The sequence below is a fragment of the Argiope bruennichi genome, chromosome 7 (genome assembly GCF_947563725.1).
Source record: "Argiope bruennichi chromosome 7, qqArgBrue1.1, whole genome shotgun sequence".
NCBI classification, from domain to species: Eukaryota; Metazoa; Arthropoda; class Arachnida; order Araneae; family Araneidae; genus Argiope; species Argiope bruennichi.
The window spans coordinates 38,267,836-38,293,467 of NC_079157.1; the positions used below are offsets into that span (position 1 = coordinate 38,267,836).

General features: G+C 35.8%; 1 protein-coding gene across 1 annotated transcript in view; it reads right to left on the bottom strand.

Moving 5' to 3' along the window:
* Positions 1–228: 228 nt before the first annotated feature.
* The window catches only part of LOC129976426 (alpha-tocopherol transfer protein-like), a 42,052-nt gene continuing 16,648 nt past the window's right edge, over positions 229–25,632 (bottom strand). Inside the window, exons 2-5 of the mRNA XM_056089986.1 lie at positions 20,812–21,060; positions 17,923–18,119; positions 14,036–14,146; positions 229–863 (exon numbers count right to left, since the gene is read on the bottom strand). Of these exons, the coding sequence (XP_055945961.1) occupies positions 612–863; positions 14,036–14,146; positions 17,923–18,119; positions 20,812–21,060 (809 nt within the window). The 3' untranslated portion in view covers positions 229–611. The remainder of the gene's footprint in view (positions 864–14,035; positions 14,147–17,922; positions 18,120–20,811; positions 21,061–25,632) is intronic.

The window sequence follows — 25,632 nt, forward strand, 5'->3', positions numbered from 1 at the left end:
AATTAAGGTAATAGAAACAGCTTTACTTAGATCTTACCCTACAGAAGAATTTTTCACTTCTGTTTATTTCTTGGTATATGCATTTTTTAATTTGCGCAATAGGAAGATCGATTCAATTAAATTCATGCTTTTAATATTCCATATTAATAGCTTAAAAAGTTAACAATCTGATAAAGGAAAATGGTTACTCCAAGTAGCAAGTGAACTAGTAAAATAATTCAACATATGTTTAGAATAATAAATATTTATTTAGTGAATATTTTAAAAAACAACACACATATTTTCTCAGATTGCTTTCCCATCTACATATTTCGATTATACAGATATGCTCCACAATTAAGTCAGGCTTAGAAAAGCAAGATTTGCTCACAAATCTAATAGCAAGGATTCCATGTCAAACAGGTCTTTAAAGTAGCAGGGGAGTACGCGAATTGGGCAACATGAATGCTTTCAGTCCTTGTCTGGCATCTGTCGAAGGATTGTGGCAACGACAACGATATTTAATAAGTGGAATTCCATGCTGTAAGAAATTTCACTTGCACCTCCACATCAGAGCTTTACATGAAAAACACTATCTCAACCCGGCGTTAAATGCTACAGTCATAACTACTTCATACACTTAACACTTTAAACAAGTTCCTCGTAGTTGTGTTAGAATTCTGTTCAGCTCTGCATGTTTGTTTCGATTGTACTCCATTGTAGATGTAGGTGTTAAGCCTCTCTATCAGGGGGGTATTCTGCAACATCATCGTCCGGAAGTCTTGAAAGTCCTTCCTCCCCAAGTGGCCACCCAGTTCCTCAGGAAGTGCCTCTGGAGGAATGTGCTCGTGCAAGCTCTTATAATCATCTCCATGAAAATGAGCCTAAAAGAACAAAATATTATTAGAAATGCTTGGAAGAAGGCTCACCGTATTGCAGGAACTTGGATTCAGTCAGAAGAAAGAAGGAGTAAAAGAAATCAAGACAAGAAGAAATTGACGTTACATAGAAAGTTTAAATGAACACAAAAGTAGGGTTTGTACTCATTTAAACTTTCTGTGGTAATGTGACTTGCCAATGGGAATTGATATTCAAAATTTTCAAAATCATTATCGCATAAAAATTATCTTTGCAATATTTTAAAACTCAAACATTACTTTTTTTAATGATGTCAATTTCATTTCCGGTCCATTTTTTCAAATCTCAAAAACACTATCGTTCATTTGTGCAAGATATCTTACAAAACAATAATGCACTGTATATTCACAATGAGAAAAGATTGCTCCAGATTCCCCCAGACCAAATTACTGTAACTATTTCGCCGAGTTTTATTTCTTTTGACGGTTCATAACTTATAGATATGTTATCAATAGACACCTGCACCTTTACAACCTTAATTTTCTAGATATACTTGAAAATAAAACGTTGTCGCAACTCTCTGCCTCAAAAAAACAAGAATGATTTCTCGACTTAAAACGCATGCTCTCCAGTTAGAATGCTATAATAATATAATTTGTAATAGCACTTTTATTTCTTGTGAAGAGAGACAAGGCCCTTAGGTATTACTAAATTAATTAATGCCGTCAAAATTTTGACCGTCCATCGGTCTGCATTTTCACAGACATGTAAAACCGGTATCTCAAAGACACATTGACTTAAATATATGACGTTTGGTATGTAATTTTGTGACTAATTTGTAGTTTGACTACAAAACATTCATTTTGTCGGGAAAAGAACTATAAAATATACATTTTGTGTTCTGGTGCTCCGGTGTTATAACCGCAATCCAGCGATTAGTCGCCAAAGATCGTGTTCAGTAGCTCTTTTGTAACTATTGTTCATCATTGACAATAAATTCATAATACAAGGCCCTATTATCAATTGATTTATCAGAAAATACACGAGAAAGTTTCGGAGAACCATTTTCACTGGTTTGAATTCATTCTTCCTTGAAAGTGCGTGCATATAATTGATAGAAAATGCCACTTATTAAAAAGACGTTAGCTGGAGGCGAAAAAAAAAAAATGCCGAAAATATGCAATATTTCGAACCCTTGCCAGAAATAATAATAATGTTTTTTTTTAAATAATGAGATATTTCGTATCGTTCCCTGCATGTTCATACTTCTTAACATATTCATACTTCTATCAAATATCCAGGCCCGTATATCCTAGTTAGTACAGAATTGTATTCGCTTATACAATACGATACTCAATACAATACTTAAAAGACAGGCCACACATTCTTGAGAAGTTGAGCCAAGACATTATCTCCAAATTACCGGGTCAGGGAGCATAAAGTGGATACCTTCTCATGTGGGCATCCACGGAAATGAAATTGCAAGTGCTCTGGCCAAGGAAGGAAGTCCCAATCGCCTCCTCTTCTATACTGCAGACTGCTAAGATCCAGGCATTGTTTAAACTAAGAACTAAAACGAAATGGAGTATTCCCCCAGAGCTTGACTGGTATGCTGGTAGTCGCTTATACAATACAATAATATACAGGCTTGTCTCTGGTGTATACCAGTCCAAGAAGTGTTCAAACGCTCTTATCTGGGTTAAGGTCTGGCCATATAGAAAGTCTTTTCTTCATCAGACTGCAGACTGCTAAGATCCAGGCATTGTTTAAACTAAGAACTAAAACGAAATGGAGTATTCCCCCAGAGCTTGACTGGTATGCTGGTAGTCGCTTATACAATACAATAATATACAGTCTTGTCTCTGGTGTGTACCAGTCCAAGAAGTGTTCAAACGCTCTTATCTGGGTTAAGGTCTGGCCATATAGAAAGTATTTTCTTCATCAGACTGCAGACTGCTAAGATCCAGGCATTGTTTAAACTAAGAACTAAAACGAAATGGAGTATTCCCCCAGAGCTTGACTGGTATGCTGGTAGTCGCTTATACAATACAATAATATACAGGCTTGTCTCTGGTGTGTACCAGTCCAAGAAGTGTTCAAACGCTCTTATCTGGGTTAAGGCCTGGCCATATAGAAAGTCTTTTCTTCATCAGACTGCAGACTGCTAAGATCCAGGCATTGTTTAAACTAAGAACTAAAACGAAATGGAGTATTCCCCCAGACCTTGACTGGTATGCTGGTAGTCGCTTATACAATACAATAATATACAGGCTTGTCTCTGGTGTGTACCAGTCCAAGAAGTGTTCAAACGCTCTTATCTGGGTTAAGGTCTGGCCATATAGAAAGTCTTTTCTTCATCAGACTGCAGACTGCTAAGATGCAGGCATTGTTTAAACTAAGAACTAAAACGAAATGAAGTATTCCCCCAGAGCTTGACTGGTATGCTGGTAGTCGCTTATACAATACAATAACATACAGGCTTGTCTCTGGTGTGTACCAGTCCAAGAAGTGTTCAAATGCTCTTATCTGGGCTAATGTCTGGCCATATAGAAAGTCTTTTCTTCATCAGACTGCAGACTGCTAAGATCCAGGCATTGTTTAAACTAAGAACTAAAACGAAATGGAGTATTCCCCCAGACCTTGACTGGTATGCTGGTAGTCGCTTATACAATACAATAATATACAGGCTTGTCTCTGGTGTGTACCAGTCCAAGAAGTGTTCAAACGCTCTTATCTGGGTTAAGGTCTGGCCATATAGAAAGTCTTTTCTTCATCAGACTGCAGACTGCTAAGATCCAGGCATTGTTTAAACTAAGAACTAAAACGAAATGAAGTATTCCCCCAGAGCTTGACTGGTATGCTGGTAGTCGCTTATACAATACAATAACATACAGGCTTGTCTCTGGTGTGTACCAGTCCAAGAAGTGTTCAAATGCTCTTATCTGGGCTAATGTCTGGCCATATAGAAAGTCTTTTCTTCATCAGACTGCAGACTGCTAAGATCCAGGCATTGTTTAAACTAAGAACTAAAACGAAATGGAGTATTCCCCCAGAGCTTGACTGGTATGCTGGTAGTCGCTTATACAATACAATAATATACAGGCTTGTCTCTGGTGTGTACCAGTCCAAGAAGTGTTCAAACGCTCTTATCTGGGTTAAGGTCTGGCCATATAGAAAGTCTTTTCTTCATCAGACTGCAGACTGCTAAGATGCAGGCATTGTTTAAACTAAGAACTAAAACGAAATGGAGTATTCCCCCAGAGCTTGACTGGTATGCTGGTAGTCGCTTATACAATACAATAATATACAGGCTTGTCTCTGGTGTGTACCAGTCCAAGAAGTGTTCAAACGCTCTTATCTGGGTTAAGGTCTGGCCATATAGAAAGTCTTTTTTTCATCAGACTGCAGACTGCTAAGATCCAGGCATTGTTTAAACTAAGAACTAAAACGAAATGGAGTATTCCCCCAGAGCTTGACTGGTATGCTGGTAGTCGCTTATACAATACAATAATATACAGGCTTGTCTCTGGTGTGTACCAGTCCAAGAAGTGTTCAAACGCTCTTATCTGGGTTAAGGTCTGGCCATATAGAAAGTCTTTTCTTCATCAGACTGCAGACTGCTAAGATCCAGGCATTGTTTAAACTAAGAACTAAAACGAAAAGGAGTATTCCCCCAGAGCTTGACTGGTATGCTGGTAGTCGCTTATACAATACAATAACATACAGGCTTGTCTCTGGTGTGTACCAGTCCAAGAAGTGTTCAAATGCTCTTATCTGGGCTAATGTCTGGCCATATAGAAAGTCTTTTCTTCATCAGACTGCAGACTGCTAAGATCCAGGCATTGTTTAAACTAAGAACTAAAACGAAATGGAGTATTCCCCCAGACCTTGACTGGTATGCTGGTAGTCGCTTATACAATACAATAATATACAGGCTTGTCTCTGGTGTGTACCAGTCCAAGAAGTGTTCAAACGCTCTTATCTGGGTTAAGGTCTGGCCATATAGAAAGTCTTTTCTTCATCAGACTGCAGACTGCTAAGATCCAGGCATTGTTTAAACTAAGAACTAAAACGAAATGGAGTATTCCCCCAGACCTTGACTGGTATGCTGGTAGTCGCTTATACAATACAATAATATACAGGCTTGTCTCTGGTGTGTACCAGTCCAAGAAGTGTTCAAACGCTCTTATCTGGGTTAAGGTCTGGCCATATAGAAAGTCTTTTCTTCATCAGACTGCAGACTGCTAAGATGCAGGCATTGTTTAAACTAAGAACTAAAACGAAATGAAGTATTCCCCCAGAGCTTGACTGGTATGCTGGTAGTCGCTTATACAATACAATAACATACAGGCTTGTCTCTGGTGTGTACCAGTCCAAGAAGTGTTCAAATGCTCTTATCTGGGCTAATGTCTGGCCATATAGAAAGTCTTTTCTTCATCAGACTGCAGACTGCTAAGATCCAGGCATTGTTTAAACTAAGAACTAAAACGAAATGGAGTATTCCCCCAGAGCTTGACTGGTATGCTGGTAGTCGCTTATACAATACAATAATATACAGGCTTGTCTCTGGTGTGTACCAGTCCAAGAAGTGTTCAAACGCTCTTATCTGGGTTAAGGTCTGGCCATATAGAAAGTCTTTTCTTCATCAGACTGCAGACTGCTAAGATGCAGGCATTGTTTAAACTAAGAACTAAAACGAAATGGAGTATTCCCCCAGAGCTTGACTGGTATGCTGGTAGTCGCTTATACAATACAATAATATACAGGCTTGTCTCTGGTGTGTACCAGTCCAAGAAGTGTTCAAACGCTCTTATCTGGGTTAAGGTCTGGCCATATAGAAAGTCTTTTTTTCATCAGACTGCAGACTGCTAAGATCCAGGCATTGTTTAAACTAAGAACTAAAACGAAATGGAGTATTCCCCCAGAGCTTGACTGGTATGCTGGTAGTCGCTTATACAATACAATAATATACAGGCTTGTCTCTGGTGTGTACCAGTCCAAGAAGTGTTCAAACGCTCTTATCTGGGTTAAGGTCTGGCCATATAGAAAGTCTTTTCTTCATCAGACTGCAAACTGCTAAGATCCAGTCATTGTTTAAACTAAGAACTAAAACGAAATGGAGTATTCCCCCAGAGCTTGACTGGTATGCTGGTAGTCGCTTATACAATACAATAACATACAGGCTTGTCTCTGGTGTGTACCAGTCCAAGAAGTGTTCAAATGCTCTTATCTGGGCTAATGTCTGGCCATATAGAAAGTCTTTTCTTCATCAGACTGCAGACTGCTAAGATCCAGGCATTGTTTAAACTAAGAACTAAAACGAAATGGAGTATTCCCCCAGACCTTGACTGGTATGCTGGTAGTCGCTTATACAATACAATAATATACAGGCTTGTCTCTGGTGTGTACCAGTCCAAGAAGTGTTCAAACGCTCTTATCTGGGTTAAGGTCTGGCCATATAGAAAGTCTTTTCTTCATCAGACTGCAGACTGCTAAGATCCAGGCATTGTTTAAACTAAGAACTAAAACGAAATGGAGTATTCCCCCAGAGCTTGACTGGTATGCTGGTAGTCGCTTATACAATACAATAACATACAGGCTTGTCTCTGGTGTGTACCAGTCCAAGAAGTGTTCAAATGCTCTTATCTGGGCTAATGTCTGGCCATATAGAAAGTCTTTTCTTCATCAGACTGCAGACTGCTAAGATCCAGGCATTGTTTAAACTAAGAACTAAAACGAAATGGAGTATTCCCCCAGACCTTGACTGGTATGCTGGTAGTCGCTTATACAATACAATAATATACAGGCTTGTCTCTGGTGTGTACCAGTCCAAGAATTGTTCAAACGCTCTTATCTGGGTTAAGGTCTGGCCATATAGAAAGTCTTTTCTTCATCAGACTGCAGACTGCTAAGATGCAGGCATTGTTTAAACTAAGAACTAAAACGAAATGAAGTATTCCCCCAGAGCTTGACTGGTATGCTGGTAGTCGCTTATACAATACAATAATATACAGGCTTGTCTCTGGTGTGTACCAGTCCAAGAAGTGTTCAAACGCTCTTATCTGGGTTAAGGTCTGGCCATATAGAAAGTCTTTTCTTCATCAGACTGCAGACTGCTAAGATCCAGGCATTGTTTAAACTAAGAACTAAAACGAAATGGAGTATTCCCCCAGAGCTTGACTGGTATGCTGGTAGTCGCTTATACAATACAATAATATACAGGCTTGTCTCTGGTGTGTACCAGTCCAAGAAGTGCTCAAACGCTCTTATCTGGGTTAAGGTCTGGCCATATAGAAAGTCTTTTCTTCATCAGACTGCAGACTGCTAAGATCCAGGCATTGTTTAAACTAATAACTAAAACGAAATGGAGTATTCCCCCAGAGCTTGACTGGTATGCTGGTAGTCGCTTATACAATACAATAACATACAGGCTTGTCTCTGGTGTGTACCAGTCCAAGAAGTGTTCAAATGCTCTTATCTGGGCTAATGTCTGGCCATATAGAAAGTCTTTTCTTCATCAGACTGCAGACTGCTAAGATCCAGGCATTGTTTAAACTAAGAACTAAAACGAAATGGAGTATTCCCCCAGACCTTGACTGGTATGCTGGTAGTCGCTTATACAATACAATAACATACAGGCTTGTCTCTGGTGTGTACCAGTCCAAGAAGTGTTCAAACGCTCTTATCTGGGTTAAGGTCTGGCCATATAGAAAGTCTTTTCTTCATCAGACTGCAGACTGCTAAGATGCAGGCATTGTTTAAACTAAGAACTAAAACGAAATGAAGTATTCCCCCAGAGCTTGACTGGTATGCTGGTAGTCGCTTATACAATACAATAACATACAGGCTTGTCTCTGGTGTGTACCAGTCCAAGAAGTGTTCAAATGCTCTTATCTGGGCTAATGTCTGGTCATATAGAAAGTCTTTTCTTCATCAGACTGCAGACTGCTAAGATGCAGGCATTGTTTAAACTAAGAACTAAAACGAAATGGAGTATTCCCCCAGACCTTGACTGGTATGCTGGTAGTCGCTTATACAATACAATAATATACAGGCTTGTCTCTGGTGTGTACCAGTCCAAGAAGTGTTCAAACGCTCTTATCTGGGTTAATGTCTGGCCATATAGAAAGTCTTTTCTTCATCAGACTGCAGACTGCTAAGATCCAGGCATTGTTTAAACTAAGAACTAAAACGAAATGGAGTATTCCCCCAGAGCTTGACTGGTATGCTGGTAGTCGCTTATACAATACAATAATATACAGGCTTGTCTCTGGTGTGTACCAGTCCAAGAAGTGTTCAAACGCTCTTATCTGGGTTAAGGTCTGGCCATATAGAAAGTCTTTTCTTCATCAGACTGCAGACTGCTAAGATGCATGCATTGTTTAAACTAAGAACTAAAACGAAATGGAGTATTCCCCCAGAGCTTGACTGGTATGCTGGTAGTCGCTTATACAATACAATAATATACAGGCTTGTCTCTGGTGTGTACCAGTCCAAGAAGTGTTCAAACGCTCTTATCTGGGTTAAGGTCTGGCCATATAGAAAGTCTTTTTTTCATCAGACTGCAGACTGCTAAGATCCAGGCATTGTTTAAACTAAGAACTAAAACGAAATGGAGTATTCCCCCAGAGCTTGACTGGTATGCTGGTAGTCGCTTATACAATACAATAATATACAGGCTTGTCTCTGGTGTGTACCAGTCCAAGAAGTGTTCAAACGCTCTTATCTGGGTTAAGGTCTGGCCATATAGAAAGTCTTTTCTTCATCAGACTGCAGACTGCTAAGATCCAGGCATTGTTTAAACTAAGAACTAAAACGAAATGGAGTATTCCCCCAGAGCTTGACTGGTATGCTGGTAGTCGCTTATACAATACAATAACATACAGGCTTGTCTCTGGTGTGTACCAGTCCAAGAAGTGTTCAAATGCTCTTATCTGGGCTAATGTCTGGCCATATAGAAAGTCTTTTCTTCATCAGACTGCAGACTGCTAAGATCCAGGCATTGTTTAAACTAAGAACTAAAACGAAATGGAGTATTCCCCCAGACCTTGACTGGTATGCTGGTAGTCGCTTATACAATACAATAATATACAGGCTTGTCTCTGGTGTGTACCAGTCCAAGAATTGTTCAAACGCTCTTATCTGGGTTAAGGTCTGGCCATATAGAAAGTCTTTTCTTCATCAGACTGCAGACTGCTAAGATGCAGGCATTGTTTAAACTAAGAACTAAAACGAAATGAAGTATTCCCCCAGAGCTTGACTGGTATGCTGGTAGTCGCTTATACAATACAATAATATACAGGCTTGTCTCTGGTGTGTACCAGTCCAAGAAGTGTTCAAACGCTCTTATCTGGGTTAAGGTCTGGCCATATAGAAAGTCTTTTCTTCATCAGACTGCAGACTGCTAAGATCCAGGCATTGTTTAAACTAAGAACTAAAACGAAATGGAGTATTCCCCCAGAGCTTGACTGGTATGCTGGTAGTCGCTTATACAATACAATAATATACAGGCTTGTCTCTGGTGTGTACCAGTCCAAGAAGTGCTCAAACGCTCTTATCTGGGTTAAGGTCTGGCCATATAGAAAGTCTTTTCTTCATCAGACTGCAGACTGCTAAGATCCAGGCATTGTTTAAACTAATAACTAAAACGAAATGGAGTATTCCCCCAGAGCTTGACTGGTATGCTGGTAGTCGCTTATACAATACAATAACATACAGGCTTGTCTCTGGTGTGTACCAGTCCAAGAAGTGTTCAAATGCTCTTATCTGGGCTAATGTCTGGCCATATAGAAAGTCTTTTCTTCATCAGACTGCAGACTGCTAAGATCCATTCATTGTTTAAACTAAGAACTAAAACGAAATGGAGTATTCCCCCAGACCTTGACTGGTATGCTGGTAGTCGCTTATACAATACAATAATATACAGGCTTGTCTCTGGTGTGTACCAGTCCAAGAAGTGTTCAAACGCTCTTATCTGAGTTAAGGTCTGGCCATATAGAAAGTCTTTTCTTCATCAGACTGCAGACTGCTAAGATGCAGGCATTGTTTAAACTAAGAACTAAAACGAAATGAAGTATTCCCCCAGAGCTTGACTGGTATGCTGGTAGTCGCTTATACAATACAATAACATACAGGCTTGTCTCTGGTGTGTACCAGTCCAAGAAGTGTTCAAATGCTCTTATCTGGGCTAATGTCTGGCCATATAGAAAGTCTTTTCTTCATCAGACTGCAGACTGCTAAGATCCAGGCATTGTTTAAACTAAGAACTAAAACGAAATGGAGTATTCCCCCAGACCTTGACTGGTATGCTGGTAGTCGCTTATACAATACAATAATATACAGGCTTGTCTCTGGTGTGTACCAGTCCAAGAAGTGTTCAAACGCTCTTATCTGGGTTAAGGTCTGGCCATATAGAAAGTCTTTTCTTCATCAGACTGCAGACTGCTAAGATGCAGGCATTGTTTAAACTAAGAACTAAAACGAAATGAAGTATTCCCCCAGAGCTTGACTGGTATGCTGGTAGTCGCTTATACAATACAATAATATACAGGCTTGTCTCTGGTGTGTACCAGTCCAAGAAGTGTTCAAACGCTCTTATCTGGGTTAAGGTCTGGCCATATAGAAAGTCTTTTCTTCATCAGACTGCAGACTGCTAAGATCCAGGCATTGTTTAAACTAAGAACTAAAACGAAATGGAGTATTCCCCCAGAGCTTGACTGGTATGCTGGTAGTCGCTTATACAATACAATAATATACAGGCTTGTCTCTGGTGTGTACCAGTCCAAGAAGTGTTCAAACGCTCTTATCTGGGTTAAGGTCTGGCCATATAGAAAGTCTTTTCTTCATCAGACTGCAGACTGCTAAGATCCAGGCATTGTTTAAACTAAGAACTAAAACGAAATGGAGTATTCCCCCAGAGCTTGACTGGTATGCTGGTAGTCGCTTATACAATACAATAATATACAGGCTTGTCTCTGGTGTGTACCAGTCCAAGAAGTGTTCAAACGCTCTTATCTGGGTTAAGGTCTGGCCATATAGAAAGTCTTTTCTTCATCAGACTGCAGACTGCTAAGATGCAGGCATTGTTTAAACTAAGAACTAAAACGAAATGAAGTATTCCCCCAGAGCTTGACTGGTAGGCTGGTAGTCGCTTATACAATACAATAACATACAGGCTTGTCTCTGGTGTGTACCAGTCCAAGGAGTGTTCAAATGCTCTTATCTGGGCTAATGTCTGGCCATATAGAAAGTCTTTTATTCATCAGAGGCCAAAAGATGTATACTTCTTGCCACTGCTCGGCTACCGCTTCTCCCTCTCATATCATTGACTGTGTTTGCGCCTCTGTGAGGCAGCTGGTAAATGAGGCGGAGTCAGTTTATAATCTTATCATGCGAAACGATCTCTTGGACTTGATTTGAATTGGTGTTCAATCCAAGGGGATAAGTAACAACAACATAAATAATTAAATTTTTAAATCTTTTATTTCAAAATAAATGTTTATAGAAATACTTGCACTTATAGCTCTTTTTTTATTTTTTTTTTTTACTTTCCCTTATGAAAATAAACGATTTTAGCCCTAAAATGGGCCGTTAATGTATCTAAACTAAACAATGATTTAAATAGATGAAATTCTATATCCGGTCTTGTGATTGAGTCCTGGCTATTAAATATTGGAAGAGTTAAATAATATTTTTAAAGAATTCAATTGAGAGTGTAAATTTATAGCTGGTAGTAAATTTATAAATTCACCAATATAAAATTTCTTGAATCTATATAATAAAATATACATTTTATTTAGAAAGCGCTAATGCTGCTACAACTAAAATACAAATGAACTTAATCAAAATAGAATTAGAAATAAATATTAAGTTTACAGTCAAAGAATCAACAAGAAAGATAAAATGAATCCGACCTGAAGACTTTTTCAAGGGTCACCCTCAGGCAAGGATTCAAACCAGGGTTTTTTTTAGTGAGGGGTCTGACTTTCGTCCACCAAACTGACCCCTCGTGACCCGAAAATCCCGGAAAATTGAGGTTTTGGAGATAAAATTAGTATCACAAGATTAAAGATAATTATACTAAAAGAAGTAAAATCATTTCCAAGAAACAATCTAAATAAGAACACAGCAAATCAAACCACAAAAAAACCATGAAAATAGAACCAATCAATTAAACAAGAAAGCAAAATACTTACTAATTGAAAGTACAATTCCAAAAGACAGCGCGAGGTAAAAACTTGTTAGTGCAATTGCGCTTCCTTAAATTAAAGTAAAATTAATTTTTCCTAGTTTAAGGCTATATACGCCTACCACGTTTCGTCATAATGCATCGTCATCAAAATTGAAGCGCCATCTGTTGAGTTAAAACTCAAAGCTAACAAACCGGAGGAAAGCAGAAATTAGACGGACCCTCTTTTATCAAAACTTCTATATTGCAAAAGTTTTGGGGGAATTCGTTAGTAGTTAAGTTTTTAAGGAGATGGTTTGTTGCTAAAATATAAGAAATTTTATTATTGCAAATTTTTTAAATCCTGTTAAATTGTGAAAATATAAGATTTTTGAAAATTTTAGAGTTGAAATTAGAATGGTAGCTACTAAGTTTAATTATTTTAAAGTTAAATTCATCCCTTTTATCATAAATACCTATTAAAGTTTTTCCATTATCAATTTCTATATTTAAATCTAAAAAATTAGCTTTAAGTTGATTTTCGTTTGTTTGAGTTAAAACTAAATCTTTTGGGTAACAATTAATAACATTATTAGGATTATCCAAATGATGATATTAATTGTCCATACATATACTTATACATATACTTTTATAATGGAGCTGAGGTTCCATAACTTCATTTGATCATTAAAGACTTTAGCTACTGGGACATCAAATAGCATGTTGTCTTTTAGAGTATCGCAATATTACTTTCTGCTTTCTCATGTATACTGCGTAAATAATGAGCAAAAATTTTCTTCCTTAGTTTTCAACAATGGAAAAAGATTCTGATGAAGAAATGAAAATGATATGAATTTTACTGCAAAAATAAAATCTTTTATTTAAAACTAGTCGTCTCAGGTGACCAACTGGTTCATCAATGAATATTAGTCACATTTGTTTTAAGAGTTAGCAAATATAAGTTCGTGTTTATGATTCTGCCAAACTGTTTGACATTCAGGCAGTGTTATTTTAATTATCCTAATTAAATTTTCTTACTTATTCTGTATATTGCATATACGAATCTTTCTGATGGAGACAATCCAATAACATCATAGCATTTTTAAATAAGCAAATACCCTATTTAACTATCTACTAAATTTCGTGGCATTGTAAATTCATTTTTTTTTGTTCATCTTGTAAGCTAATCGAATGTCTAACATTTTTTCCCCTTCGCAATCAGCAATGGTAATCATATCACTGATTCACCGACCCGCCCGAAGACACACAGATAATAAATACTGAATGACAGGATCGCCGTTACAGCAACATTGGAGGAACTGTGATTGATTCCTAAGGGCCATCACCGGCCACGGTACGACCCTCCCCGAAGGAAGTACGTTCCGTCATCGATGGGAGGAGTCAGACCTCCATCTTTTCGTGTAGCCTCCAGGGTGGCGAAATTTAACCACCATGCATGAAGCATTTTATTCTCATTTCGGGGTGCCCCCCGACTGGATTTCAACAATCGTAGAAAACCCAGCGTTTTAATATTTGATGAAACAATGGAAGCAGTTCCAACTTCCGGTAACTATGTAACCTGTTGTTGGGAATATTTTTTCAAAAAATTTCTAAATTCACCAAATTATAAAATTGCTATCATTAAAATACAATTTAAAAATTTTTTAAAAGGGTATAAAATTTAATTTTGTGTAGCGATATTTTCAAAAAAAATTATTTTTTTGAGGAAAAATGTCAAAATTTAGCTTACTTCTTAATTAATGAAAATTTTAATTAATTTTTTTAAAAATCTGACCTGGTACCCTCTTTTTTTTTCAAGGTATATATCCGGCAAATTTGGTAGCTGTAAATTAAACGGTCTACTCTTTAGAGCTCCAATCTTCAAATACACATTCAGTAGTTATTGTTAGTGGAGATTTATAAAACGAAATGAAGTGAAAGGAATAAATATTTCTATATGAGTCACAATGGCAAAATATACGATGCTATCAGTAGATATTTATATGTTAAATCAATGAAGCGCTACCATACCCTTTCAGTTATCTTCTGGGACAGGAAGGGTTTCATTGTGTTGAAGGCTATATCAAAGTAAACGGGTTGGTTCACAGCATGAATGCCTTTCACCCGACAAGGTAGGACGTCCTAAAAGTGAAACAAAACATAAATAATGAAAATAACCTTTTCAATCAATTAACAAATATGATTATTTGGATTATTATTCATGTTGTTTTACCCAAGAAATCCTAACTTTTTGTTTCCCCTGAAGGAAGTTTACAGAAACCCTTTTTGAAAGAGTCAGTTTGATACTTGTTACGGGCTTTTAATGATTCTTCACGACTTAGAATTTTATTTGAGATTTAAATGTATATTTTTATAACTGAAAAGCACAGACCTTTAAATTCCTGAGTGCCTATCTTTGCTTAAAAAGATTTTTGGAGTTATGCATGATTGCATTTGTCTAAAACAACGACTTTTAGAATCATGAGTTCCTGTTCTTCTGGAATTATGCATGCTTCTATCTAAATCAATAACTTTTGCATAATACCTGCATTTGCTGAAAATGATATTTAGAATCATTAGTGTCTGTCTTTATCTAAAAGAATAATATTTAGAATTGTTAGTATCTATCTGAAACAATGACTTTTAGAACCATGAGTGACTGTCTTTGCCTAAAACAATGAGTTTTAGAATCGTGAGTGCCTGTCTTTGCCTAAAACAATGAGTTTTAGAATCGTGAGTGCCTGTCTTTGTCTAAAACAATGAGTTTTAGAATCGTGAGTGCCTGTCTTTGTCTAAAACAATGACTTTTAGAATCGTGAGTGCCTGTCTTTGCCTAAAGCAATGACTTTTAGAATCGTGAGTGCCTGTCTTTGCCTAAAACAATGACTTTTTTAATCATAAGTCTTTGCCTAAAACAATGACTTTTTTAATCATAAGTGCCTGTCTTTGCCTAAAACAATGACTTTTTTAATCATAAGTCTTTGCCTAAAACAATGACTTTTTTAATCATAAGTGCCTGTCTTTGCCTAAAACAACTTCTAGAATTATGTATGTTAATTTTTTTGTCTAAAGCAACTATTTTTAGAATCATTAGTATCTGCTTTTCTCTAAAACCATGACTTTTAGAAACATGAATGCCTGTCTTTGCTTTAAACGACTTTTGGAATTATGTATTCTTATCTTTGTCTAAAAGAACAACTTTTAGAATCCATGCTTTTAGAATCGTGAGTGCCTGTCTTTGCCTAAAACAATGAGTTTTAGAATCGTGAGTGCCTGTCTTTGTCTAAAACAATGACTTTTAGAACATGAGTGCCTGTCTTTGCCTAAAACAATGAGTTTTAGAATCGTGAGTGCCTGTCTTTGCCTAAAGCAATGACTTTTAGAATCGTGAGTGCCTGTCTTTGCCTAAAACAATGACTTTTAGAACCATGAGTGCCTGTCTTTGCCTAAAACAATGACTTTTAGAACCATGAGTGCCTGTCTTTGCCTAAAACAATGAGTTTTAGAATCGTGAGTGCCTGTCTTTGCCTAAAGCAATGACTTTTAGAATCGTGAGTGCCTGTCTTTGCCTAAAACAACTTCTAAAATTATGTATGTTTATTTTTTTGTCTAAAGCAACTATTTTTAGAATCATTAGTATCTGCTTTTGTCTAAAATCATGACTTTTAGAAACATGAATGCCTGTCTTTGCTTTAAACGACTTTTGGAATTATGTATTCTTATCTTTGTCTAAAACAACAACTTTTAGAATCCATGCTAATCTTTCGACCAGCATGTAAATCCCTCTTTTTTGTTAGTCCCCCTTTTAGGAGCATGAATCTTGGCACAAATTTATCCATCAGTCTCTTTCCTCATTATTCTTACCATGACAAATCATTGAAGTCTTCTCCTGTATATGATGGTTAATATTCTTATTTCTTTGGTGTTTCTGTGGCTGATCAGAAAATCATCGAATAATATTTCTTATCTTTCTTTCCCTATGTCTTAAAAATGGAGGATGGGAAAAAAGTCCATAAAAACTTTAAAAATTTATAAAACCTGAAAAAATAACCAAAATAAAAAAACGGTTTTCAGGTTTAGCATTGATAGGTCACGGGATTAGCAGAAATTGCTGAGGAATCATTAGCAGAGGTTGCAAGCTTCCATTGTGGCCTCCTTGGTCTCCAGATCTGCCACTATAAAACTTTTGGCTATGGGGAAATTTAAAATCCAGAGTGTATCGATCCCCTTCCATCCAATCTGTCGAAATTGTAAGATTCAATCCTCCGAGAGCTGTCATGTATACAGCCAGACAAAATGCACTCTGCCGTTGTTGGATTTGTGATACGCCTGCAATGGGTAATCACCTGTGGTGGTGGATATGTGTAACACATATTACAAGAATAAATGATTTGGTAACTATATTTTTGTTATTTGAGTGTCTTTTCTTTCACTTATATACGAAACGCCACCTATCGGCTCTTTTTTGAATTATTTTTTTCTTATCTTAAAAACTATCCCGTGACTTATCGATGTTAAATCTGCAAACCGTTTTCTATTTTGTTTAATTTTCCGGGTTTTATAATTTTTTAAAGTTTTTACGGACTTTTTGCCCACCCTGTAAGTGAAAATAATCAAGCATCATTCAAAAAGAAAGATTAAACAATGATAAAAAAAATCATTGTAACGATAATCATTTGCTGTTTGACATGATATGAATACCAGTTTTTAGGGAAAACTCAAAGCAAAGGTGTTAATGCTTGGTTCAGTTTTGTTATTTATGAAATGCATTTAGAATGAATTAATTCTGCAAATTTAAAAAATAAACTTAATTATCCGAAATAGATCTCATAATGGCTTGTCATATTTTATGTTCTACGACCATCGTGTCAAAGGAATTCAAACAGATACATCTATCATTAGTTTTAAGAATATAGCGCGGTCCCCAAAATGAAATATTTTTTAAAGAGTTCTCGCTAAATGTGGTAATTAGGAAGGCCGATATCTACTTTAGGATGTCCTTTCATCATTTTTGAGAATACAAATAGTTCCAAGTCGCCATACATATTGGCTCACCCAGAAAAACAATATTGCAATTTTTTGACTTTGACTGCCTACCATTGTTAATATTGTTGCAAATCTGTAATATTGCTTCCCAGCATGGTTAGTTCAATCATTCGAAAGACCGTTTAATATAAACTCAGTTGGATGCTAATCGGACGCCGAATCAGTGATCCAGAGCTTGGTGTCAAACTTGATGACTTTGGCGATAAAATAGATATTACTGGAAACTTCCAGAATTTTAGAAATTCAGCCAATAGGGACCGAAATATGCCTGATTGTTCCAGAACCTTCTCTGTCCGACCCCGGGAATTATAAAAAGGCGGCAGTCTCAAGCCGAAGTCAGTCTTGTACACAGACATAGAAAGAGTCAACGACGAATAGTTGGATCAGTCCAGCGAAGAGCGAGTGTTATGTGGAGCTCAAGCTATTGTTGAATTGAGCTGTGTGCCGAATCCTGATGTTTATTGTAGAAGCAGCATCAAGTCGTCTATGGAGTATCCAGTCGTGTGGTAGTGAGTCGGCAATTGGATACAGCTAAAGCGAGGAGACAGTGGAGAATTGCAGACGTTTGGAGTGAACGTAGAGAGTAGTTACGCAGATTCTCTCCGTAATTCTGTCTGGTCGCTTTGTGAATTCTGTCTGGTCGCTTTGTGTGCTATGGTTGTTATTACTACCGATTACTACTTGTGGGCTACTGCCTGTTGTAGTGTGCTGCTGTGTGTTGCCTGTTTCGTATTGACTGTATATTAGTTGTCTTTGTATTCGCGTTCATTTCAAGATTAGTAATTTCCTGTAAGTGTTTTTGAATAATGCAAGTGTTAAGTGCGCCTGGCGATAAACCAACTTCTATTTTTTTAAATCTTACTAATACCTACTTGTATGCATCTAGCGAAGCAACGGAGAAATGAAGGTTTGACGAAGTGTTTGAATTTCCGCCATGACATGCCTTGCAAGTCGAGTACGATACGACAACCGCACACTTGAGAAGCGTCCGTTTCCAGCCCTATTTCCGCGCCAATGAAGCTGGCGGCAAATACTTCATCGAGAGTGCACGCATCGAAATCTAAAGAACCTGTAAAATTGAAATCAGAAATTTACTAAGGGAACAGGAAGAAACTTGCACAACATCTTGAGTAAAACTCTTGGGAAAACACCTTTTCAAATTCTTCATTGATATGTGCCAAGATTTAACTCTTAACTGGGAAGATGAAAATTTAGGACTTAACTGGGAAAGTGCGGTCTAAGAGACCGCATTTTCTTTACACTCATATTAAATTTTCCAATGAATGTATTAGTATCTGCAGATATTTTTTCTTGATATATAAATATGTTTTAGAAATTTTTCAAAATATATTATTCAAAATATATATTATGTTATTGAAAAAAGTAATTGCGTTTGTATATACATTTTTTTCTCAAATTACATGTTACAACAAACATTCTTGAAAAAACATGTTACTTCTACTTTTTAAATCATATTGATTTTTTCCAATATACAAAGGTATATAGAAAACTATATAATGGAAAATTCAACAATTATATGATAAAAAAATGACAATGGGAAAAAATTGACTTTTTTTATCGGTTTGTATGACTTTGTAACACGATTTTCGAGGGCATTTTTAACATGCAGGTTAAATAGTAGTATAAAAATCAGCCTATAAATTCTGTAGATATTTCTCTCAGTATATAAATATATTTAATACATACATTATCACTAGAAAATTAAGTATATTTGAACATACATATCACAATCAGTCGAATGCCAACTTTCATCGAAAAAAATCTTCTGTACAATTATTCTCGTCACTGAAATCTCTTTTTACTTCATTTAAAAGTCTCTTGAGCTCTGCTTCATGAGGGGATCAATAGGTTGGATGATATTTTGAGGACCAAGTTTTAGAGACATTTGCTAAGCGAATAATATTGGAACACTAAAAGGAAGGTACGGTCTCACAGACGTCGCGCAAAGAAATAGATGAAATATTTTTTTAAAAAACCATCGGTTGAAAAAGTCTACGTGTAGTGAAAGTCATGAAACACGAAGCTACAGGGTCAATCCATGCGATTGAGCTAAAAGCAGAATAAGGGGTGACCGAAAGTTCATCTTTAGTGGCCTGATATACCAAACCACCCCTGTTACGAGTTAAGATGGGATTTTTATGTTATTTTCTGATGAGGAAAATGGAGATTAGAACTATTTAAAAGAATTACAACTCAGAGGAAGACAAAAAAAGCTCATAAAGGAGCAAGAGGAAATGAAAGTATTACAATAAAAAAAACTGGCATATTAGACTTTGATAGAGGAGAAATCGTAGTAGTAAAAAGAAATCCTAAGCCGAGAGGAGAATCAACAAAAACTCAACCACCAATGGTTCTCACAGAAATACTTCATAGTGATGCATAAAAAAATCTCAAAATTAGAAATTAGCAATGGCGCATTTATGCCCCTATGGTTCGTGCTAGTCAGTTAAGAGCTTGGAAAAGTTGGGAGATAATGTTAATTCCAGCGCCATTATGATGACAAACTCAAAAGGCGATGGCGACGGCGCAAAGGAGTCATGTATGTAAACATGTAAACCAGTGTATAACAGAGATTCTTTGTAATTTATATTCCATTTCATTTTATTTATATTTAATTTTAATTACTTCATTTTCTATTTTTATTTCATTATGTTTTGTATTTATGTTTGATCCCACCGGGGGCACCTGAGAAATGAAGATGAGAAGCTTCCGGTAGGGTGGTTGGCTCTCGCCACCCTGGTGTTTACAGAAATGGGGGGAGTCAGCTACCTCCTATCGATGATGAAACGTAATTCCTTCGGTAAGCTTTGTATCGTGGCCGGTGAGAGTTCTTAGGACTCAACCATATTACCCTCTAGCGTTGCTTTCGCTGTGGCGGGCGGGTCGGAGTAGCCAGTTATGGTTATGGTTTATATTTATATTTCATTTTTTTTATTATAATGTAATTAATATTTGGCTTAATTGAGGGCAGTTGAAACGTCAGGATGGCTGAATGTATTAAATTTTATTTGTAATCAACAAAAGCAGGAGAGTTTTATATTTAGTATTATTAGACAGAGAATGTATATACTGGAATGGCTACAGCCAGATGTTTTAGAACCAAAAAATTATATTTCTGTAAAACACAAGTTACGTTGTGTGCGTTAAGTTATGATATGTTTTTTAATGTTTAATAAATATTTAGATGTGCCTTTTTTTTTAAGAAAAAGAATTGCTCTGCAAACGATTTAATCAAATAGCTAAATACATAAGAAGTTAATACATCTTATATAATGTTTAATAGGCAATGGACTTGGTGAATGTCTGACTTCGCAGATAAAACATTTTCCTGCTAATGTTGTGCAGGTGTTTGGAGATGTTTGAAAACAATTCAGTTTACCTTTGCTTTGCTTCAAAATTCAGATGCTAATATAATTAAATATTTAAAAAAAGGGTATAATTTGATTTCCACGTCGACCGCCGTTAAAACGACGCCAAGAATAACGCCAAGCTAGAGTTATCATGGTGAAAGTGAAAGTATGTATGGTTGCTCTTGTTTGGCTACTTTTGGCTGTTTCTTTATATGATTTGGCAGTTTATCACGATTGCTATGAAAATCAAATTATATATATATAAAAAAAAATCTTTAAAACTCATTTAGGAAAGGTAATTTTAAAATAATAATAATAACTTAAATATATTTAAATTGAAACGAAAGTATCTTTATCCGTCAATCAATAAAATCTTACTTATCATCTTACCTATGAATACAATGAGAAGTCCTTCTCCATCTGGCGCTCTTTTTGGCGATACGAAAACATGTTCTAGTTCTAAAACTCTCTTCAGATCTCTGGGAGTCAGATCGGTAATGACGCCGGAATATTCAGATTTGAACATATAGTAATTTTTCAACGTGGTGAAGGCTTTGCCGACATCATATTTCCTAGCTCGGAGAAAACGAATCAAGAACTCGTCGTCTTGCAAAGGGCAGAAGCCTTTGCTTCTTTCTTCTATAAAAAATGCAGATTGTTAAATATGGGTATATTTATCGAAAGATAATTTCAAATTCTTTATAAAGATTTGAACAGAAGCTTGAAACGCTTAAAAGGTGGACGCTGTTCTAAGCTTTCTTGCTGTACTTACCACAATTTTGGCGCGCTTTTATACTTCCACGATTTGGCGCACATTTTTAACGGCCAAGTTATGTGCCTTGACTTTATTACACTCCTCAAATTTGGCACATTTTTATGTTTCCACAATTCCCGAAAATTCGTTCATGAATCGGCTCACATTTTGAAAGAGAGAACTTTTTTCTTTATACTTCTACAATTTCCTTTATAATATTTCTGGAATTGGAGTGCATTTTAAAAGGATGAATTTATATCCTTTGACTTTCTATAGAACTAACAGCTTTTGGCGACGACCAGCTTGCTCACCAAGATTGAAGATTTTTTTTAGGTTATTAAACGATTAATATGAAATGCATTTTTGAAAATTTCAGTTTATTTGATGCGACTTAAAATAGGACTTTTTCTACAGTTTCCAATGCACGTACACAATTTGACGCTTTTATTTATCTGTGCCGTACAAAAGACAAAATCAAATGTGCTTTTTTTTCAAAATTGTCTTTTTTCCTGAAAATCTGTGTCAAATGCTTATTAGGGTATAAAAACCCTATATCTAATAATATTGGCTAAATTCTAGAGACGGGTACCGCCAAGTTTGGAGCCAAATTTTAAAGCTAAAGTTGCCAATATGGCAACCTCTCTACTGGCAGGGTTGCCAATATGGCAACCCTGTGAAGAGAATGGGGTGATGTCGATGATGTAATTATAAACTAATCAGCTATGAATTGACTTTGAATATCAACCAATTAGGTATAAGTGCAGCTTTTCGCGGGGAATTTCTAATTTCTACTGCTCCCCAAGTCTTGTAACGTAGTTTTTTCTTACTTTCTTCGATTTCTCTTATGGTGGTAGCTTTTCGTGGGGAATTTCAAGATTTTCTCTATATTGTCATAATATTGAGAAATACAATTCTGAAGATTACAGCGTTCAAGGGGCTTGGCAAGAAAAATTTGGCGGGAAATCGCCAAATGGTACCCGTCTCTAGAACTGTACCATAATATTCATCAAACATTCTATTTCTGATTTTTTTTCATTGATAGACATCATCAAATTTGATTTTTTAACTAATTTCTAAATTTCATTTGTCAATATCTTTCGGTTTTTGAGTTATTAAAGTCGCATATTCATGGAAAGATAAAATTCCAACTCGTAGTAATGTCGTAACTCGTAGTTTTTTTTTTTTTTTTTTGTAAAGGTTTTATATTTTGCTTCATGTTGTGATAAAGAGAATGTAATACACATTTTGGTACATTTTTCTTAACCGAGTCCATTAAAACATGATACAGATTTCCTATTTCAATTTAAAGACCTCATATCAAATTTTATACATTTTACTGCTAATGATATTGGGTAAATGTCAATACACATATGCATATAAACAACGCATATGCATATAAACAACACATATGCATATAAACAACACATATGCATATAAACAACACATATGCATATAAACAACACATATGCATATAAACATGTTTATATGCATATAAACATTTATGAATATAAACAGCACATATGCATATAAACATGTTTATATGCATAAAAAAATTTATGCATATAAACAACACATATGCATATAAACATGTTTATATGCATATAAACAACACATATGCATATAAACATGTTTATATGCATATAAACATTTATGCATATAAACAACACATATGCATATAAACATGTTTATATGCATATAAACATTTATGCATATAAACAACACATATGCATATAAACATTTATGCATATAAACAACATATATGCATATAAACAACACATATGCATATAAACATGTTTATATGCATATGTGTTGTTTATATGCATATAAACATGTTTATATGCATATGTGTTGTTTATATGCATAAATTTTTTTACGCATATAAACATGTTTATATGCATATGTGCTGTTTATATGCATATAAACATTTATGCATATAAACAGCACATATGCATATAAACATGTTTGCACATATGCATATATACATATGTGTTGTTTATATGCATATAAACATGTTTATATGCATATAAACATTTATGCATATAAACAGCACATATGCATATAAACATGTTTATATGCGTAAAAAAATTTATGCATATAAACATGTTTATATGCATATAAACAACACATATGCATATAAACATGTTTATATGCATATAAACATTTAATGTACTCGTTGGCGGATTTTATGCAAAAAAAAAATGATATATGCATATAATATTGGTGAAAACCTTTTATACTGAGATGCAACCACACTGGTGACTGAACGTTTTAGGCTTCCTATACACGAAGACGGTTTGACAGACATAAAAAACTTAGTACAATTCGGTTAAAACGGCGACCAAAAAGCTGAAAGAAAAAATATCGCCAAATTATAAAAATATATTCAAGTGCATTCTTATTCATTATGAAAAATTTTGAACTTCGAATCACATGCTGTACAGTCTGACAATAGAAATCGCCAAATTGGTGAAATTTTTCTTTGGCCCTTTTTGGTCACCGTTACAATTGACAAATACCAAAAACTTTCTGGCCTAAGTGAAGATTAGTGTGCACCAGCCGATTGTCGCCAATATATGCAACCCATCGGATCCCTCTTATAGCAACCGTACTGCTGTTTTGTTTACTACTTTTTGCAATGGTTGAGTTGTACTTAAACTACAATTAAATTATGAAAAATGTTAAATTAAAAGTATTAAAAAAATATCGATTAAAGATTTTACTTTTGTTCTTTATTATAATTAAAATTTATTAAATAAAGAAATTTAAGCTTATAATTAAAAGTTATTTTCTTCTTTCTTTTTTTAATGTGAATACGAACAGAAAATATTTATTCTTTTGCAATTTTTAATTGTCAGTATTCGCTTTAAAAAAATCGTCTTCATTCTCACTTTCAAAGACAGCTGCAAATGGAATTCTTCGCAGTTCTCGTAATTCTTTTGGTGTTATAACGGTTGGTTCCCTTCATAATTTGTTATGTCGGGATTATTTCGAACCTGTAGAATGGTTGAAGGGCGAGTTAAATATGTATACATATATATTTTACGAGTTAATGAAATTAGGAAAGGATGCTTGTTTGAAATGTTGTATTGAGAATGGTTTGATATCGAACCGGCAGAATGGATGGAAGGTGAGTGGAATATATTTTTTTACAAGTTGATGAAAGTGGGGAAAGTATGTTTGTTTGAAATTTTGTATGGAGAATGTTCCGATTGCTTATTTCTCCGTTTTTTCTTTTCTCTTGGTTATGTACTGTTTCTGTTTTCCACACAGTCTTTATGTTCAATGTGCTAGCGAAGCTACTAGGTTCCCGCTCCTGCTGCTAGCGAAGCCGTAGGATGTTTTTTTAAGTTAAAAAATCCGGCCCGGTGCCTTCTACAGATGCCGAAGGCATCTGTAGAAGGCACCGGGCAGTATGAAAAAAAAAAAATACTTATCAGTAAAAAGTTCTAATTAGATGGCGGGAAATAGTAACCGTAACTGTTCCGCGGAAGTATTTGTTTATTTTGTCCGCCATCTTTATTGGCGACTTGGCATTGTTGGCGCAGCTAGGTGCACACTAAAATTCACTTTTACCAACTTTCTCAGTCGAATTTCATTTGTGATTTTATAGAAATCTGCTCTGTTATTTTTGAAAATCACATATTTTTTTCATCGTTTACTTCATCTCGTTTTTGAACTTAAATCTTCGTCTTCACAAACTGATAAGCATTTTTTCGAAAAATATATTTTTATTGAAGTTTTATGACGAGTCATAGAAACCTTTTGCTTCTAAATTTTAAATATTAAAAACAGAACGCTAAGGATGAAAGAAACAAAGGAAGAGGGGTGTAAGATTCCAGCAAGACGAATGCTGTTTGCCATTGGATTTCATAGTGATAGAAATATGGCGTAATATATAGTATCTGAGATAGCTTCTACAATGGTCTTCCTGATTTTTTTTTCTTTTGCGCATGAAATAAAGCTGAAGATGGGCTGGGTGCATTCATCTACCCCACTGAGGGAATAGAAGCACCCAAAGCTTACTCCGACTAGACCTTAAAGATAGCAATTGGATGAAATGATACTTGATCCGAGCCAATGAAATTCATGCGAAATCGCGCGTCATCTTGACGTCAGAAAGAGATAAAAATACGAGATAAACAAACAGATTATTATTAATTATGCACAGTTTTCATTGAAATAATTTCAAAGAAATTATTAAGTACATTGCTTCACTAAAAAATTAAATGCCGGCGTCCTGGCATAGGGGTAGCGCGTCTTCCCCGTGATCTGGGCGTCCCGTGTTCAAGTCCCGGTTTGGGCATGGTTTTTCTTCTGTTGTTCTATCTGTGAGATGTGTGAATGTGCCCTCCTGTAAAAAGGGGTTGTGCAAGCGAATGAATGATGCCTGAGTGGCAAAGTCGTACTCTTGGCCCTAGTTGGCGCTGCTATAAAAAATAAGAGACGTTCCCCCTCAG